The sequence below is a fragment of the Triticum dicoccoides genome, chromosome 3A (genome assembly GCF_002162155.2).
Source record: "Triticum dicoccoides isolate Atlit2015 ecotype Zavitan chromosome 3A, WEW_v2.0, whole genome shotgun sequence".
Classification (NCBI taxonomy): Eukaryota; Viridiplantae; Streptophyta; class Magnoliopsida; order Poales; family Poaceae; genus Triticum; species Triticum dicoccoides.
In genome coordinates this window covers 368,685,461-368,705,100 of record NC_041384.1, presented here as the reverse complement: position 1 = coordinate 368,705,100, position 19,640 = coordinate 368,685,461, and the positions used below count along the sequence as shown (strand labels likewise).

Here is a 19,640-nt window from a genome sequence, read left to right as displayed (position 1 = left end):
GACGTACAAATAGCAGCGATTGCATTCTTCATATATGGAATTGCGAGCTACACATCTGATCACAAACTATCACGAGTATGTACAGTAATCACAGGAAATCACCTTTCTACTACGGGTATATGTACACTATAAGTTGGACACAACCAAGGTAATTTGGTGTGGTGGAATAGCTGAAGTAATGCCATAATTCTTATTTATTCATCTAAGGTTCGTCCGTTCAAGCACTACTAACCCTGTGTGAATAGGAAGGGGACTTTGGTATATGGTACAATAGCTGAGATAGGGACCAAGTTGCTTCACCTCTGGTTTAAGCACTAAAACCCTTGTGTGTGGCACTCCAGGGGTTGGTTGGGATGCTCGTGCATGCCTGAGCAGCAACCTTTGCCGTCGCTTCAGGAACAATGCCGGCATTGCAGATGTTTGCAAAGGACCGCATGTGCTTCATTCCATACTGCGCCAGTGAGCCACATTGTGATTCAAAAGTGCGCACCTGAAGAAAGGGAAGACACATATTAGTCATGCATGGGCAACATAAATAAATTACCAGTTAAAAAAAACAGTTTCAAAAACATAAATAAATTACAAACTGTAACTGCAATACTGCATTATATCCCATATGACACCTGTATGTATACAGTTGGGAGCTGGCAATATGTTCAAGTAAATAAACTAGTTACTTAGAGCATCCAAAGTTTCAATACGGAAAATATCAATACTCAAATAGTTCAACTGACCATTGCTCAGACAGTTTGGCTGTTGAGAAGATCATCCAGGTACAAAGTAACAGATGCCTCGATAACTAGTATATATGAACCACAACATAGGCAGGGGCATGCTGATCCCCCTTTTCACATTCACTCCTCCCTTTTTAGTGCTGATTACCAAATTGGTTGGTTTTAGAAATTTGGAAATTCATAAATTATTTTTTCACCTATAAGTAATACTCTGACCTAATTACATATGCCAAGCCAACCACTCCACTTATTTTGCTATAATTGTCCTCAACCCACCATGTATATAGACCAACAGAACACTAAATCTAAGGAAGAATTGATGAGAAATGACACTGCATTCCTCTGGCAAAATGACATGCTACAACCACTTGACCTATTCAAAAGCATAGAGTCTGGGTGGAGTGCCAAAGAATGCATTAACTACACTACCTATTCTCTTAATGGACATGTAACTGGAACAGACACTAAAAGTTGTGGACAACTGTAGTGAAGCGCTGGGAAATGATAAACACAATTCTCTTTGTCAGCCAACCAATAACAAAGAAATTATCTGCAAGAGTATATACTACTATTATAGTACTGGAAGCAAATCTAATTTCTTTTGTCCCAGTTCCAAACAATTAACATATGATCAATAGGCAACAGCAAAACACAACAGAAGCATAAGATAAGAGATGCTGATAGATGACCAACCAAAGTCAAATAGAGCCTTACCGTAGACTTGAGACAACTCCAGTCATCAACAAGAGGCTCACCAGCTGGGCGAACAGCCTTTAGAACCATCGGACCACCCGCAGAACCAAACAGAAGGTTTCCAATCAGCTCGATGCTGTTGTCAATATGAGATCTATGACCCATCATTTCAAGCAATTGCTTCCGAGCATCGTTTTTCTCAGGGGAGCTCTCGGCCAATTTCCGGTACTACATGCAGAACAAAAGAAATTAATCAGTTAGTTTATCCGTCTTTTTTATCGAGTTTGCATATGCTACTGTTTTGGGTAAAGCATGGCAATGATCAACAGATCACATGACAATAAAATCAACATACGAGATTTCTCATGATATAATTACAAACCTTCTGCCAGAAATAAACAAGATCAGCATCCCTCTGATTAACAGCTCTTGAGAATGATGGCAGTGCGTTATCTTCAACAAATGTAGTGTTCTCGTTAGCAGGGTTTGACCCAATGTACGAGAACAAATGTTCAGCATTCAGGTCCAAAGAACCGTATTGCATCACATGGGAACCATAGCTGTATGAGTCCTGAGCTGCCGTTCTCTTCTTGACCTGCTCAACCATTAGGTTATGTTAGGAAAGAACTGCTCCAAGATTTAAGCTAAAAGAAATTGAAGTTTTAAGTACTTACCAGGTTATACTGCTGCTTGAGAGATTCAGTTCTCAGGTTGTGGACATCACTGTCAACATTGAAAGTTCAGTGTTATTTGAGGACAACTAAAATGGCTAAGAACCATAACGAAAAACAAGTTCTTTTCAAACAAATGACCCAAGGATTTTGACTTGGGGTTCATCTATAAAAGGGTGAACTGCAACAATCACTACCATGACAACCGATAGGAGTACATACAGGTGATGTTCTGTTGCAATTTCATAAGAATATGGTTGTGTGCAACAGCTACAGCTATTTCTACATGGAGCATTAACAGCGAAAGAAGCCCCAAAGCTCCATGGCCATCAGATTTGCCCTGCAATCGCTGCTTGTTACTACAGGATGCAGTTTACAGCCAGCAGAAAAATAGCTCTAGTCGGCCCAGTTAAATGCATGGTATTCAGCTGAACTGCACCCTGCGGCAATAGTGCATGGGCTGTGCGTGTGTGTGCTTTTGCGTGTGCGCTCGTGCGTCTGTGTGCGCGTGCGCCTGCATGTGTGCAGGGTTTAGTTTGATCAAGCTCAAAGAGTTGATTGTGAGTCGGGCAGGCAGACCTGACATCAGATGTATTCTGTGTAGTTAAGGGACCAAACAAGACAACATAGTCAGGACATGCTTAGAGCTCAGTAAAAACCACAGCACATGCTATGCACACAGCAGCATAAGTATTTGTCATTCATGTGCACCTAAAAGTAAGCAACACATGCATATCACCCTCATTCAGAGAACACATGTGTATCACCAGCGTCTTACTTAAATAGAGAAAGATAGCAGGTAGTGCCGTACTAGTTGGTTAATCATTTTGAAATAACACACCCTGTACGGTAGCAGAAAGTACTAACTGACATGAGCGCCACATGTGCGTTCGAACTGACCTTAACAGTACATGATTTTAGCGTCTGAATGGAAAACATGGTAGAAGGACCCAGAGAGAGGGAGAGACGAGGAGTCAAGGAATAAAGTACCTGTCTTCCATCCAAGAAATGCTGTACAGGTCGCCCAAGCAAGTGTCATATTCCGGCGGAGGGCTCGGGTACTCGCCGGGGCAATACGTTCCCCAACTGCTTTCCTCTGCATTCGAAGCGGTGGTCGCATAGACACCGATGTCATTTGGCAGAAGTCCCTCAAAGATGCTCCCAGATTCGCAGGCTTCAAGGTAAAATACCTACAAAATAAGATGACTATACACCTCAGGCCATTTGCTTCAAGCAGCACACCATGCAGAGCAAAAATAAACCAAAGAGCGATGGGGTACCAGGCTTTTGTAGGTTCCAGCAGCGTGCTTTTTCTTCAGGACATCTACAAGATCGTCACCGTAAAGGTATGGATAGGTAGGCATCCCTGAAATTTTTACCAGAATGAAAAAACCATGACACTAATAAGTTAATTGTGCATATCTGGATTTGTTAATTGTGCATATCTGGATTTGAATATGTGTATACGAAATATCTGTTCTGACTGGTTTCAGATATTTAAAATTCTCAAAAGAAGGCAATAAAAGACAGGAAGCGCAAGAATGGCAGGTTCTGAATACTGACCAAGGACCCCAGGACCCCCATGGTCACTGTAAAACACAAAAATGTGATCATTAGGGCCACTGTCCACAACTTTGCCGTTCCCACCACTCACCGCGGTTTTATTACCGAGCAGGACAGCAAAGAAGTTCTTGACATTAACCTCCTTTCCAGTGTAGTCCTACAGTCGGAACAGATATATTCAGTCGAACAGATGTAAAATTGTGGATAGGGATGCATGGCCATTAGAATTGGTTCATTCCATTAAGACGTTGATGTTATCACATAGAAAGTTGGCATTCTTCTTATCCACGACCAAGTGGAAAATAACATAAAGACTGATAAAAATTTAGACATTCAATCATTTTCAATGAGGTGCAAACTGCTATTGAAATTTCCCTTCGTGTAATTTGTAGAATATCATATTCACATTTTTCTGCAACCATCAAACAGTTTGTAGCACCTAGTAAGGCTATCTACAAACCTTAGACTTTTACTACATCAACAATTACTGGAAAATTTTCCTTGAAGACGCATGATTACCTTAGGGACCCCAGCATAGACATCTCCACCCTGGGGGTGGTTGATGATGACGCCCGGCCTCGGGTTCTCCGGGTTGTGCGCAATGTCATCGTACATGAATACGATGATGTTCTCATCCTTGAGACCACCCTTCTTCATGATCTGGTAGGCGTGGCAGATATCCGCCTGCGAAGTGCAAAATTCCGGTCCACAAATCAAACACAGTACTTCATTGTCGTCACTGACCCCTCACAATTTCATCCTTATGGTAGCAGTACGTGGCATAACTGAAATCGTGTTCATAGAGGCTGCCAGTACGTGGCAACAACAAAATCATTTTTTGGCTGACCAGTGCAGTTAATTACATCATTACGTTTTACTATTTATATATATAGACGAAATACTAGCATCAGGAACCGTACTTACTAGTGGGTGGAACCACAAGGGTTGTACAATAATACACTTATCAGTGGGTGGAGCCCACAACAAACGCGCAGCCCCCCAAAATCAGGAAATCTCATATGTAGGATATTTAATTTTGTTTTCCCAGTTCATATGCGAAAGGAGATGCACACGAAATCGTTCTTAAACCAAGTATTTGCCTCACGGCGATATGGCACCGCGCCAATATCATCATATTAACAGGGCTTGCCAATCATAGTTCAATTGCGGTAGGATTACTCAACAAATCACCAACCACACAAAATAGGAGGGGAAAATCCGGAACACGCAGTAAGAGCAAACGGAACTCTTTTTTTTTTCAACCTATTCTTTCGGCGATGCACACCAGGAATTAACCGACAGGAAGACAAAACAGGAACGGAAAATCGAGGATCGCGGAGATGCGAACGAGCAAAGAGCGCGTGCGCACCTGGTGGCGGTAGTTGTAGTAGCCGTTGGAGCCGGCGATGAGGACGGCCCACCTGGTCCCGACGGAGCCATCGTTCTCCTGCCCGGCGGCGCGCTGCGACGGCAGCCGGATGGTGGGCTCCAGCCGTGGGGTCCGCGCGTGCGCCACGGCCAGCACGAGCGCGGAGAGGCACGCGGCGAGCAGGAGCGCGAGAGGAAGGGGGCGAAAGGACGCCATCGCCATGGCTGGTGTTTGGGGTTTGGATTCCGTGAAGAAGCGAGGGGGAGGAGGAAGGAGGGTTTAATTCGGGCTGGGGCAACGTCTCCTTTTATTATGCGCCAGCGCTATTCAGGGTTGTTTGGTTCGAGGGACTTTTTTATGTTGGGATTAAAAAAAAATTCTAACAAATCAAATAGAATAAGACTTTTTGTTGCTAAAAGTCTTTAGAAGCACCTCCTTGAGAGTTTTTTTCAAAAAGTCCTACGGACTGGAAAAAGTTCTAAGACTAGAGAACCAAACACCATCTGAAATGAGACTTGATCGTAAGTAAGTGGAGTTTTCCGTTTCTAACACGCACATACATTCACTCTAGGGCTGTTTGGTTTTCTTTTTTTGAAAACATGTGGACTTTATTCAATCAAAATAATAGATATATCGTTTGTGAGGAATGGTACAATCTCAATCATAGGCTCCTCAAACCAATCAACAGTAGAAGAAAATCTAGCCAACCTAGCAAGCTCGTACGCAACCTTATTGGTTTCCCTATTACAATGTTCAAACCTAGTGGTAGGAAAATCATACGTAAAAAAAATAACAATTATCAAAAATTGCCGCCGCCGCTCCTGCTGACCGTCCGCCATTATTCATCGCTTCAATAACCTCCAAATTATCAGAATTAATAACAAGACGATTGCAACCCGCACGTTGCGCTAGTGAAAGACCGAATCCGAGAGCTCAAGCTTCCGCTATTAGAGCATCGACGCAATGATCAATTTTCCAAGTATCCCTGCAATAAAATTCCTTTTGTCGTTCCTCAGGACAACTCCAGCCGTATTTTTAAGAAAATCATGATCAAAAGAAGCATCAACATTAAGTTTCACAAAACTCATCGGGGGACGAATCCAACCCCCTCTTTTCATAGAAGCCCTTGGACTGGAAGCAACAACACAATTAGCCGTAAGAGCTTGTATCCCCATTGAAATCTGATTTGCATCTTGAATTCTCTCCTTGTGCACTAATTTATGTCTTTCCCACCACAAATACCAAGACGTAATGGCAATCATCTCCCAAATATTCTCGGACCCATAATAGATAAATCTTGGTCAGGCATGTGCAACAAAAAACCGAAGACCGCCTCTCCAGCACGATCAACTCACAAAGCTTGAGCAATGATCCCGTCTAAGCCAAGCCTCTCCATACCTCTTGCCTTCTGGCATTGAAACAACAAATGTTTTGTGTATTCTAAACTAAAAGCACAAAAGGACATAAAGATGAAACTTTCATGTGTCTATTAGCAAGCGTAACACGACATGGAAGAGTACCATGCAGCGTCCGCAAAGAAAAAAATTCACCTTCCTTGGACAACTTTCAAATCTTACACCAAATTGGATTAAAGTTTGTTCGACCCATTCCATTAGTACGACGAAGTTTCCTTGCATGTTGATAACCCCACTCAACAAAATATGCAGATCGAACAGAAAAAATCCCACTCTTAGTATGACTCCAAGCAACAAAATCTGACATATCAAACTGAGGCAGAGGGATAGCAAGGACCCGCTGTGAATCAACGGGCCACAAGGTATGTTTGATGAGATCCTCATCCCACCTGTTCGAAGAGGGGTCAATGAAATCCGACACTTTTGATAACAAATGTTGCCCCTTTGGAGTGATGACTTTTCTGTTAGCACAGTTAGGGACCCAAGCATCTTCCCAAATACCAATTTTCTAACCATTTCCAACTCGCCAAATATAGCCATGTTTTAAGGTATTAACCCCCGCCATAATACTTTGCCATGTGAAAGATGATCCATTTTTTAACTTTGCGTTCAATATATCTCCATCAGGGAAATACTTAGCTTGCAAAATGGTGGCACACAAGGAATCTGGGTTCTCAAGGAGACGCCAAGCTTGTTTAGCCAACATCGCCAAATTAAAACAATGAATATCACAAAAGCCCATTCTGCCTTGGCTTTTCGGGAGACACATTTTCCACCACGCCATCCAATGCATCCTTCTCTGGTTGTCATCATCACCCCACCAAAAATGCGACATCTTGTCAGTTATTCCTTTACAATTTTTTTAGGAATTTTAAAGACTGACATAGCATAAGTTAGGATATCTTGAACAACATACTAGAGAAGAACTTCCTTGCCTCCAGTGGATAAGAGTTTTTCTTTCCATCCGCTAACTCTCGTAATAATGCGATCAATCAGATATTGAAAACAATCAGTCTTATCTAATCCCACATGCACAGGCAGGCCCAGATACTTATCATTGAGAGCTTCGATCATGATATTCAAAATTGAGCAAATTTGTTCCCTAATGTCCCCACTCGTATTTGGGCTAACAAATATGCTAGATTTTTCAACGCTCACCATTTGTCTAGACGGAGCACAATATAAGTTCAAAATTGATTTAAGTGTCTCTGCATTTTGTTGATTAGCTTTTATGAGGATCAATGAGTCATCCGCAAAAAGGAGATTTGTGATAGTAGGGGCCTCTCTGCAGACCTTGACTCCTGAATATTTCCAATCTCCTCCGCATGCGTCAAGAGAGCAGTAAGGCCCTCCGTGCATAATAGGAAAAGGTAGGGAGATAATGGATCACCTTGTCTTAAGCCTCTTGTAGGCTTGAAACTTTCAGTTTCTACATCATTAATTCGTACCCTATACTCAACAGTAGAGACACATTTCATAATAAAATTTACCCATCTCTCCTGGAAACCGAGTATCAACATAATTCCCTTCAAAAAAGGCTGATACATGTTTGGTTAGCAGCATCAACCTCAACTAGACCAGATGGATACATGTTTTATTTTTGTTTTGTCCTGTTGGCTTGGCTCTTGAGGAATGCTAAAATCGAGCGTTTTCACCGAGCCAAATACGAGGGATGCTGTGACGCCCCAAGACCGGAGCTTCAGATGCCTTCCATGTTTTCCCGAGTTTCTCGGGTGATTTGTTATGTCTGTTGCATCCATCTTGCATCATGTGCATTGCATCATGTCATCATGCCATCAATCTTTGCAACTCAAATAAATAAATGGCATGGATCTTTGATCCATCTAAATCGAGGGAATTCACATGGTGCGTTCTCTTTATAACATACCCTCCCGATAGTTAGGGAGCTATATTAAACCATTCCATTGGCTTGGAAACAACCACACACACATATGCACCGTTCTTCAAATTTCCTTTTATCCTTCTCAACTTCCCCTTCTTCCCTTGGGGCCTTTTTAGTAAAATTGAGTGGCAATTTTACTTTACCCATAAATGTTCCAAATCTGCCCATAAATCACATATATTGTGTAGGGTCACCTCCTATAATTTCAACCCATTTGGAGTTCATTTGAATGGGTTTCGAGTTTACGCTATATCTTTCTTAATCTTTTCTACGAGAATAAGTACTATGCAAAATCCGTTGCTTGTCATCAATTTAAATTGGTGAAGGATACGCATAACATAATTCTTATTCTTGCTTCATCCAGGTGATTGATTCATTCTTCCGAAGTTTGTTCACGATGAGTAAATTCTCGATTTCAATCGTTTCATAATTTCTTTTCTCGGAGTTCCAAGCTCTCATCATCACGAAGACCCATCTAAATCATTGCAAGGCTTCACCTTGTGTTTTCAACATCTCTTTCTTTTTATCATCATTTTTTACTGGAGTTCTTCATGGAGGCTCTACATGGTGCTTCGTCAGGGTTCTTTTCATTCTTCAATTGTTCTTCAAGATTTTTCTCGAAGTTGTAATCCGCCAAGCTATACTCTAAAATAAACATGGTGTTCAACACATGTATTGTTTTGAGGAGTTCAAACACTCTTCATCTTGCATTTCTAAGTACAGTTCTTCCTATCTTATCTTTTGAGGTGGTGTTATGTCATTCTTGACAATTTGAGTTCGTGTTTCATGATTCACATGTTGTCAAGAATGAGATATTTTAAATCCACCAATCTCTTCGTTGGAGTTATCTTGTGTCATGTTCCACCTAAGGCCTTCCCTAAGGATTGTTGCTATTTATGGTGCTTATAAATGAGCCAAGTTCTTCATTTATCCTCCCGGTGAAATAAATTTCTAGTCTCCTTGTCAATCCAATTGATTGATTCCGTTAGTGGCTGGTCTCCACCTCATAATTTGGGTATGCTTTCCTTAAGACCATTGGAAATCATATCTTTTGTTGTTGATTTCCAACAACTCCGTTCAACCCTTCATAAGAGTGCTCTCTCAAGATCAGCTGTGAGAGATGTTGGTTCTCTCATCGCCGTTCTTTTCATTCTATTCTTCGTTCGTTCCAGAGGCATTGGGATATTGCTCTCTTCGTCCCATCATCTCGTTTTGCCATGATCATGTTATTTTCTTGCTTATCCATTTAAACGGAGTGTTGTGTCCTCTGCTCAAGTTCTTTTCATCTTATCTAGTCTTGTATCTCTTTTCAACTGGAGTGTTGTTCGAATTTGTTCTTCCTTGTTCCTTGTTTATCTCGTTTCAACCAGAGTGGTTTCAATTCCTTCTTGTCCATTGTGCTCGGCATTCATAGATTTGCAACCTCCAAGGTTCACATGGTGTTCCTTGTTTCTCTTTTCTACCAGAGTTCCCTCAATTTTGTTCAACTCTATTGTGTTCTTCTTTCAATTTGTTCAACATCGCAAGGTTTTTTGGTTTCACTCATTTGTCAAAGAAGCAACTTAGTTTTACCTCTTCTCTTCCTCTTCCGTTTCTCTCTGGTGCCATCCTAAATCTCGGGACGAGATCCTCTTGTAGTGGTGGAGTGTTGTGACGCCCCAAGACCGGAGGTTCAGATGCCTTCCATGTTTTTCCGAGTTTCGTCGGGTGATTTGTTTTGTATGTTGCGTCCATCTTTGCATCATGTGCATTGCATCATGTCATCATGCCATCATGTCATTAATCTTTGCAACTCAAATAAATAAATGGAATGGATCTTTGATCCATTTAAATCGAGGGAATTCACATGGTGCGTTCTCTTTATAACATACCCTCCTGATAGTTAGGGAGCTATATTAAACCATTCCATTGGCTTGGAATCAATCACAAACACATATGCACCGTTCTTCAAATTTCCTTTTATCCTTCTCAACTTCCCCTTCTTCCCTTGGGGCCTTTTTAGTAAAATTGAGTGGCAATTTTACTTTACCCATAAATGTTCCAAATCTGCCCATAAATCACATATATTGTGTAGGGTCACCTCCTATAATTTCAACCCATTTGGAGTTCATTTGAATGGGTTTCGAAATTCGAACTTGCCGAGTTAAATCCAACGCGTGTGGATTTTATTTCCTCTAAAAATCGCCAGTACATTTTTGTCAAATTCCTCATATTTTTGTGAGTTCGGGAGAATTATCCGCATGTCCAACTTCTTCCCCTAACACCTCCTTCCTTTTTCTTCTCTCTCCTTTCTTTCTTTGTTTTTTTCCTGTTAATGCAATAGTTTTAGACGAGAGAGAGAGCAGTCAGCCAGGCCGGCCCATCTTCCCCCGCAGCCCATTAGACCGGCCCACCTCCTCCGTAACCTAGCGCCAGGGGGCCTTTCTCTCGATCCCCGCTTCTCTCCCTCGGTCCTCCCTCCAGCGCCGCCAGGAGAGGACCGCTTCGCGCTCGACCCCGCCTCCTCTCGATCCACGCAGCGCCGCCTCCCTCCTCTCATTCTCCTTTCCCTGTGCGCTCGAGCCCCTCCTCCCTCTCGATCACCCATGCCCGAAGCCCCTCTCCTCGATCCTCGTCCTCCAGCGAGGCCCCTTTGCCTCCTCCTCGTCGCTTGGCCGCCGTCCCGCCGCGTCCTCCCTATCCTCCATGGCCGCGTGTCGCTCCGGCCGGCGAGCCCATGCTCCGGCGCCGCGCCGCTGCGACCAGGAGCTCCTCGCCCCGACGCGCCCCTTCTCCTCCCTGGCTCTTCCTCGTCTGCGCGCACCTCATGCCGGCGAGCACGACGCCCTCCGTGCACCCCCTTCCTCTGCTACTCCTCCTTCCACACCCTGCTGCTCTTCCCGGCGCCGCCCGTCGCCGCCACCTGGCCACCTCGACAAGCCGCCGCCACCGGCGACCGAACCTGCAGCAACCAGGCCACAGGTTCAGCGCCATGCCCCGCCTCCACTACCTCCTCGTCGTTGCGCTAAGTCCTCTGCATCGCCAATGCCCCTGCCTCGCTGACCCGTCGCGTAGGCTAGTGATGACCGCGCGGTTGACTCCGGTCGAGCCCTGCGTCGGCGACCTCCGTCTCTAGCCATTGCCGGCGAGCAAGCCGCAGCTCTGTCTGCCTCCGTGCGCTTCACTTGCTGCATGCCTCTGTCGCGAGCGCCTCGTCGAGGCCGTGGTTTGCCTGGGCCCGACTTTTCCCTTCACGTGCACGACCAGCTGGCCTCGTCTCCCTCCGTTCCCCTGCTGCACTGGAACCTGCCAAGATCCCGATGACCATGACGAAGTACGACTACATGACAACCCTGGTCGGCTACCTCCATGCCAAGTACCACCTAGTTCCCGATGGATGCGCCAAGTCCCCAGCGAGACCCGTTTTCATCAAGTTCGACTACACGGCTATGACCTCGAAGTTGGACCGCAAGCGCCACGTACCCCACCGACAAGACCAAGGATGCCCGAACGAGTGCTGACCGAAACGCCTAAGTACCACTACTTCCACGACTACCACGTGTTGCGCCAAGTACCCCGATGGCCGGAGCCCTCAGATCCGTCAAGTTCGACTACGAACCGAGAACAACTACCGTCTCCGAAGAACCGTGTAACGAAACCGTCAAGTTCGACTATGACTCGTGTACGACTACGCGGGATTCCTCGGACGCCAAGTTCAACGATGCATCAAGTGTTGGAAATATGCCCTAGAGGCAATAATAAATTAGTTATTATTATATTTCCTTGTTCATGATAATCATTTATTATTCATGCTAGAATTGTATTGATAGGAAACTCAGATACATGTGTGGATACATAGACAACACCATGTCCCTAGTAAGCCTCTAGTTGACTAGCTCGTTGATCAATAGATGGTTACGGTTTCCTGACCATGGACATTGGATGTCGTTGATAACGGGATCACATCATTAGGAGAATGATGTGATGGACAAGACCCAATCCTAAGCCTAGCACAAGATCATGTAGTTCGTATGCTAAAGCTTTTCCAATGTCAAGTATCATTTCCTTAGACCATGAGATTGTGCAACTCCCGGATACCGTAGGAATACTTTGGGTGTGCCAAACGTCACAACGTAACTGGGTGGCTATAAAGGTACACTACAGGTATCTCCGAAAGTGTCTGTTGGGTTGGCACGAATCAAGACTGGGATTTGTCACTCCGTGTAAGCGGAGAGGTATCTCTGGGCCCACTCGGTAGGACATCATCATAATGTGCACAATGTGATCAACGAGTTTATCACGGGATGATGTGTTACGGAACGAGTAAAGAGACTTGCCGGTAACGAGATTGAACAAGGTATCGGGATACCGACGATCGAATCTCGGGCAAGTATCGTACCGATAGACAAAGGGAATTGTATACAGGATTGATTAAGTCCTTGACATCGTGGTTCATCCGATGAGATCATCGTGGAGCATGTGGGAGCCAACATGGGTATCCAGATCCCGCTGTTGGTTATTGACCGGAGAGTAATCTCGGTCATGTCTGCATGTCTCCCGAACCCGTAGGGTCTACACACTTAAGGTTCGGTTACGCTAGGGTTATAGAGATATTAGTATGCGGTAACCCGAAAGATGTTCGGAGTCCCGGATGAGATCGCGGACGTCACGAGGAGTTCCGAAATGGTCCGGAGGTAAAGAATTATATATAGGAAGTGCTATTTCGGCCATCGGGACAAGTTTCGGGGTCACCGGTATTGTACCGGGACCACCGGAAGGGTCCCGGGGGTCCACCGGGTGGGCCCACCTGCCCGGGGGGGCCACATGGGCTGTAGAGGTGTGTGCCTTGGCCTATATGGGCCAAGGGCACCAGCCCCAAGAGGCCCATGTGCCAAGAGTCAAAGGAAAGGAAGAGTCCTAAAGGGGGAAGGCACCTCCGAGGTGCCTTGGGGAGGAGGGACTTCTCCCCTGGCCGCACCCTTCCTTGGAGGAAGGGCCAAGGCTGCGCCTCCCCCCTATCCCTTGGCCCTATATATAGTGAGGGGAAGGGATGGCAGCAACACCTAAGCCCTGGCGCCTCCCTCTCCCTCCCATGACACATCTCCCTCCTCCTGCAGCGCTTGGCGAAGCCCTGTTGGAATCCCGCTACTTCCACCACCACGCGGTCGTGCTGCTGGATCTCCATCAACCTCTCCTCCCCCCTTGCTGGATCAAGAAGGAGGAGACGTCGCTGCTCCGTACGTGTGTTGAACGCGGAGGTGCCGTCCGTTCGGCGCTAGGATCATCGGTGATTTGGATCACGACGAGTACGACTCCATCAACCCCGTTCTCTTGAACGCTTCCGCGCGCGATCTACAAGGGTATGTAGATCCACTCCTCCCTCGTTGCTAGATGACTCCATAGATAGATCTTGGTGACACGTAGGAAAATTTTGAATTTATGCTACGTTCCCCAAAAGTGGCATCATGAGCTAGGTCTATGCGTAGTTTCTATGCACGAGTAGAACACAAAGTAGTTGTGGGCGTTGATTTTGTTCAATATGCTTACCGTTACTAGTCCAATCTTGATTCGGTGGCATTGTGGGATGAAGCGGCCCGGACCGACCTTACACGTACTCTTATGTGAGACTGGTTCCACCGACTGACATGCACTAGTTGCATAAGGTGGCTAGCGGGTGTCTGTCTCTCCCACTTTAGTCGGATCGGATTCGATGAAAAGGGTCCTTATGAAGGGTAAATATCAATTGGCATATCACGTTGTGGTTTTTGCGTAGGTAAGAAAGGTTCTTGCTAGAAACCCATAGCAGCCACGTAAAACATGCAAACAATAATTAGAGGACGTCTAACTTGTTTTTGCAGGGTATGCTATGTGATGTGATATGGCCAAAAGGATGTGATGAATGATATATGTGATGTATGAGATTGATCATGTTCTTGTAATAGGAATCACGACTTGCATGTCGATGAGTATGACAACCGGCAGGAGCCATAGGAGTTGTCTTAATTTATTTATGACCTGCGTGTCAACATAAACGTCATGTAATTACTTTACTTTATTGCTAACCGTTAGCTGTAGTAGTAGAAGTACTAGTTGGCGAGACAACTTCATGAAGACACGATGATGGAGATCATGATGATGGAGATCATGGTGTCATGCCGGTGACGATAATGATCATGGAGCCCCGAAGATGGAGATCAAAAGGAGCAATATGATATTGGCCATATCATGTCACTATTTGATTGCATGTGATGTTTATCATGTTTTTGCATCTTGTTTACTTAAAACGACGGTAGTAAATAAGATGATCCCTCATAATAATTTCAAGAAAGTGTTCCCCCTAACTGTGCACCGTTGCAACAGTTCATTGTTTCGAAGCACCAGGTGATGATCGGGTGTGATAGATTCTTACGTTCAATTCAACGGGTGTTGACGAGCCTAGCATGTACAGACATGGCCTCGGAACACACGCGAAACACTTAGGTTGACTTGACGAGTCTAGCATGTACAGACATGGCCTCGGAACACAAGAGACCGAAAGGTCGAGCATGAGTCGTATGGTAGATACGATCAACATGAAGATGTTCACCGATGATGACTAGTCCGTCTCACGTGATGATCGGACACGGCCTAGTTGACTTGGATCATGTAATCACTTAGATGACTAGAGGGATGTCTATCTGAGTGGGAGTTCACAAGATGAACTTAATTATCCTGAACATAGTCAAAAGGTCTTTGCAAATTATGTCGTAGATCGCGCTTTAGTTCTACTGTTTAGATATGTTCCTAGAGAAATTTTAGTTGAAAGTTGATAGTAGCAATTATGCGGACTAGGTCCGTAAACTAAGGTTTGTCCTCATTGCTTCATAGAAGGCTTATGTCCTTAATGCACCGCTCAGTGTGCTAAACCTCGAACATTGTCTATGGATGTTGCGAACATCTGACATACACATTTTGATAACTACGTGATAGTTCAGTTAAACGGCTTAGAGTTGAGGCACCGAAGACGTTTTGAAACGTCGCGAAACATATGAGATGTTTCGAGGGCTGAAATTGGGATTTCAGGCTCATGCCCACGTCAAGAGGTATAAGACCTCCGACGATTTTCTTAGCCTGCAAACTAAGGGAGAAAAGCTTAATTGTTGAACTTGTGCTCAGATTGTCTGAGTACAACAATCCTTGAATCGAGTGGGAGTTGATCTTCCAGATGAAATAGTGATGGTTCTCCGAAGTCATTACCACCAAGCTGCTTGAGCTTCATGATGAACTATAATATATCAGGGACATATATGATGATCCTTGAGATATTCGTGATGTTTGACACCACAAAAGTAGAGATCAAGAAGGAGCATCAATTGTTGATGGTTGGTGAAACCACTAGTTTCAAGAAGGGCAAGGGCAAAAAGGGATGCTTCATGAAACGGCAAATCAGCTGCTGCTCTAGTGAAGAAACCCAAGGTTGAACCCAAACCCGAGACTAAGTGCTTCTGTAATAAAGGGAACAGCCACTGGAGTAGAATTACCCTAGATACTTGGTAGATAAGAAGGCTGGCAAGGTCGATAGAAGTATATTGGATGTATTATGTTAATGTGTACTTTACTAGTACTCCTAGTAGCACCAGGGTATTAGATACCGGTTCGGTTGCTAAATGTTAGTAACTCGAAATAAAAGCTACGGAGTAAACGGAGACTAGCTAAAGGTGAGCTGGCAATATGTGTTGGAAGTTTTTCCAAGCTTGATGTGATCAAACATCGCACGCTCCCTCTACCATCGAGATTGGTGTTTGCGTTGAGCATAGACATGATTGGATTATGTCTATCGCAATACGGTTATTCATTTAAGGAGAATAATGGTTACTCTGTTTATTTGAATAATACCTTCAATGGTCTTACACCTAAAATGAATGGTTTGTTGGATCTCGATCGTAGTGATACACATGTTCATGCCAAAAGATATAAGATAGTAATGATAGTACCACCTACTTGTGGCACTGCCACGTAAGTCATATCGGTATAAAACGCATGAAGAAGCTCCATGTTGATGGATCTTTGGGCTCACTCGTTTTTGAAAGGATTGAGACATGCGAACCATGTTTGTTGGTAGATATGCATGAAGAAACTCTATACAGATGGATCGTTTGGACTCACTTGATTTTAAATCACTTGAGACATGCAAATCATACCACATGGGCAAGATGACTGAAAGCCTCGTTTTCAGTAAAATGGAACTAGAAAGCAACTTGTTGCAAGTAATACATTTTGATGTGTGCAGTCCAATGAGTGCTAAGGCGTGTAGTGGATATCGTTATGTTCTTACTTCACAGATGATTTGAGTAGATGTTGAGTATATTTACTTGATGAATCACGAGTCTGAATTATTGAAAGGTTCAAGTAATTTCAGGGTGAAGTTGAAAGATCATCGTGACAAGAGGATAAAAGATCTATGATATGATCATAGAGATGAATATCTGAATTACGAGTTTGGCATAGAATTAAGACATTGTGGAAATTGTTTCACAACTAATACAGCCTGGAACACCATAATGTGATGGTGTGTCCGAACATCATAACTGCATCCTATTGGATATGATGCATACCATGATGTCTCTTATCGAATTACCACGATAGTTTATGGGTTAGGCATTAGAGACAAACCGCATTCACTTTAAATAGGGCACCATGTAATTCCGATGAGATGACACTGTATGAACTATGGTTTAGAGAAACCTAAGCTGTCATTTCTTAAAAGTTTGGCGCTACGGCGCTTATGCAAAAAAGTTTCAGGCTGATAAGCTCGAACCCAAAGCGGATAAATGCATCTTCATAGGACACCCAAAACAGTTGGGTATACCTCCTGTCTCAGATTCGAAAGCAATAAGGGATTGTTTCTAGAATCGGGTCCTTTCTCGAGGAAAAGTTTCTCTCGAAAGAATTGAGTGGGAGGATGGTGGAGACTTGATGAGGTTATTGAACCATCTCTTCAACTAGTGTGTGACAGGGCACAGGGAGTTGTTCCTGTGGCACCTACACCAATTGAAGTGGAAGCTTATGATAGTGATCATGAAACTTCAGATCAACTCACTCCCAAACCTCGTAGGATGACAAGGATGCGTACTACTTCAGAGTGGTACGTAATCCTGTCTTGGAAGTCATGTTGCTAGACAACAATGAACCTACAAGCTATGGAGAAGCGATGGTGGGCCTGGATTCCAAAATGGCTCGAGGCCATATAATCCGAGAGAGGATACATATATGAAAACAAAGTGTAGACTTTGGGAGAACTACTTGATGGTCGTAAGGCTGTTAGGTACAGATGGATTTTAAAAGGAAGACGGACAATGATGGTAAGTATCACCATCAAGAAAGCTCGACTTGTCGTTAAGATGTTTTCCGACAAGTTCAAAGAGTTGACTATGATGAGACTTTCTCACTCGTAGCGATGCTAAGAGTCTGTTGGAATTATATTAGCGATTACTGCATTGTTTATGAAATCTTGCAGATAGGATGTCAAAAAAAACATTGTTTTCTCAACAATTTTCTTGAGGAAAGGTTGTATGTGATACAACTGGAAGGTTTTGTCAATCCTGAAAGATGCTAATAAGTATGCAAAGCTCCAGCAATCCTTCTAAGGACTGGAGTAAGCATCTCGGAGTTGGAATGTATGCTTTGATGAGATGATCAAAGATTTTGGGTGTATACAAAGTTTATGAGAAACTTGTATTTCCAAAGAAGTGAGTGGGAGCACTATAGAATTTCTGATGAAAATATGTTGTTGACATGTTGTTAATCAGAAATGACGTAGAATTTCTGGAAAGCATATAGGGTTATTTCGAAAGTGTTTTTCAATGGAAAGCCTGGATTGAGCTACTTGAACATTGAGCATCAAGATCTATAAGGATAGATCAAAACGCTTAATGGTACTTTCAAATGAGCATATACCTTGACATGATCTTGAAGGTGTTCAAGATGGATCAGTCAAAGAAGGAGTTCTTACCTGAGTTGTAAGGTATGAAGTTAAGACTTAAAGCTCGACCATGGCAGAAGAAAGAGGAAGGACGAAGGTCGTCCCCTATGCTTTTGTCATAGGCTCTCTACAGTATGCTATGCTGTGTGCCGCACCTGAAGTGTGCCTTGCCATGAGTCAGTCAAGGGGTACAAGAGTGATCCAAGAATGGATCACAGGACAACGGTCAAAGTTATCCTTAGTAACTAGTGGACTAAGGAATTTTCTCGATTATGGAGGTGGTAAAAGAGTTCGTCGTAAAGGGTTATGCCGATGCAAACTTTGACACTAATCCAGATTATTCTGAGTAGTAAACTGGATTCGTATAGTAGAACAGTTATTTGGAATAGCTCCAAATGTAGCGTAGTAGCTGCATCTACAAGATGACATAGAGATTTGCGAAGTACATACGGATCTGAAAGATTCAGACCCGTTGACTATAACATCTCTCACAAGCATAACATGTTCAAACCCAGAACTCATCGAGTGTTAATCACATGGTAATGTGAACTAGATTATTGACTCTAGTAAACTCTTTGGGTGTTAGTCACATGGGGATGTGACCTTGAGTGTTAATCACATATCGATGTGAACTGGATTATTGACTCTAGTGCAAGTGGGAGACTGTTGGAAATATGCCCTAGAGGCAATAATAAATTAGTCATTATTATATTTCCTTGTTCATGATAATCGTTTATTATTCATGCTAGAATTGTATTGATAGGAAACTCAGATACATGTGTGGATACATAGACAACACCATGTCCCTAGTAAGCCTCTAGTTGACTAGCTCGTTGATCAATAGATGGTTACGGGTTCCTGACCATGGACATTGGATGTCGTTGATAACGGGATCACATCATTAGGAGAATGATGTGATGGACAAGGCCCAATCCTAAGCCTAGCACAAGATCATGTAGTTCGTATGCTAAAGCTTTTCTAATGTCAAGTATCATTTCCTTAGACCATGAGATTGTGCAACTCCCGGATACCGTAGAAATACTTTGGGTGTGCCAAACGTCACAACGTAACTGGGTGGCTATAAAGGTACACTACAGGTATCTCCGAAAGTGTCTGTTGGGTTGGCACGAATCGAGACTGGGATTTGTCACTCCGTGTAAACGGAGAGGTATCTCTGGGCCCACTCGGTAGGACATCATCATAATGTGCACAATGTGATCAAGGAGTTTATCACGGGATGATGTGTTACGGAACGAGTAAAGAGACTTGCCGGTAACGAGATTGAACAAGGTATCGGGATACCCACGATCGAATCTCGGGCAAGTATCGTACCGATAGACAAAGGGAATTGT

General features: G+C 43.7%; 1 protein-coding gene across 1 annotated transcript; it reads right to left on the bottom strand.

Annotated features, from left to right (window-relative positions):
• LOC119268210 (vacuolar-processing enzyme-like) lies at window positions 1–5,307 on the bottom strand. The gene is made up of 9 exons (XM_037549787.1): window positions 5,031–5,307; window positions 4,181–4,345; window positions 3,662–3,818; window positions 3,379–3,464; window positions 3,089–3,288; window positions 2,102–2,150; window positions 1,810–2,022; window positions 1,449–1,655; window positions 1–490 (listed from the first exon to the last, which is right to left on the bottom strand). The coding sequence occupies exons 1-9, from the start codon at window positions 5,250–5,252 to the stop codon at window positions 308–310; spliced, it is 1,482 nt and encodes a 493-aa protein (XP_037405684.1). The 5' UTR covers window positions 5,253–5,307; the 3' UTR covers window positions 1–307.
• Window positions 5,308–19,640: the final 14,333 nt, after the last annotated feature.

Coding starts and splice junctions, on each gene's coding strand:
- LOC119268210 (XM_037549787.1), bottom strand. CDS start 5,252: ATGGCGATGGCGTCCTTTCGCCCCCTTCCTCTCGCGCTCCTGCTCGCC. Junction 3,819..4,180: donor TCTATGCTGGGGTCCCTAAG/GTAATCATGCGT, acceptor TTCCGACTGTAG/GACTACACTGGAAAGGAGGT. Junction 491..1,448: donor GGAGTTGTCTCAAGTCTACG/GTAAGGCTCTAT, acceptor CCCTTTCTTCAG/GTGCGCACTTTTGAATCACA.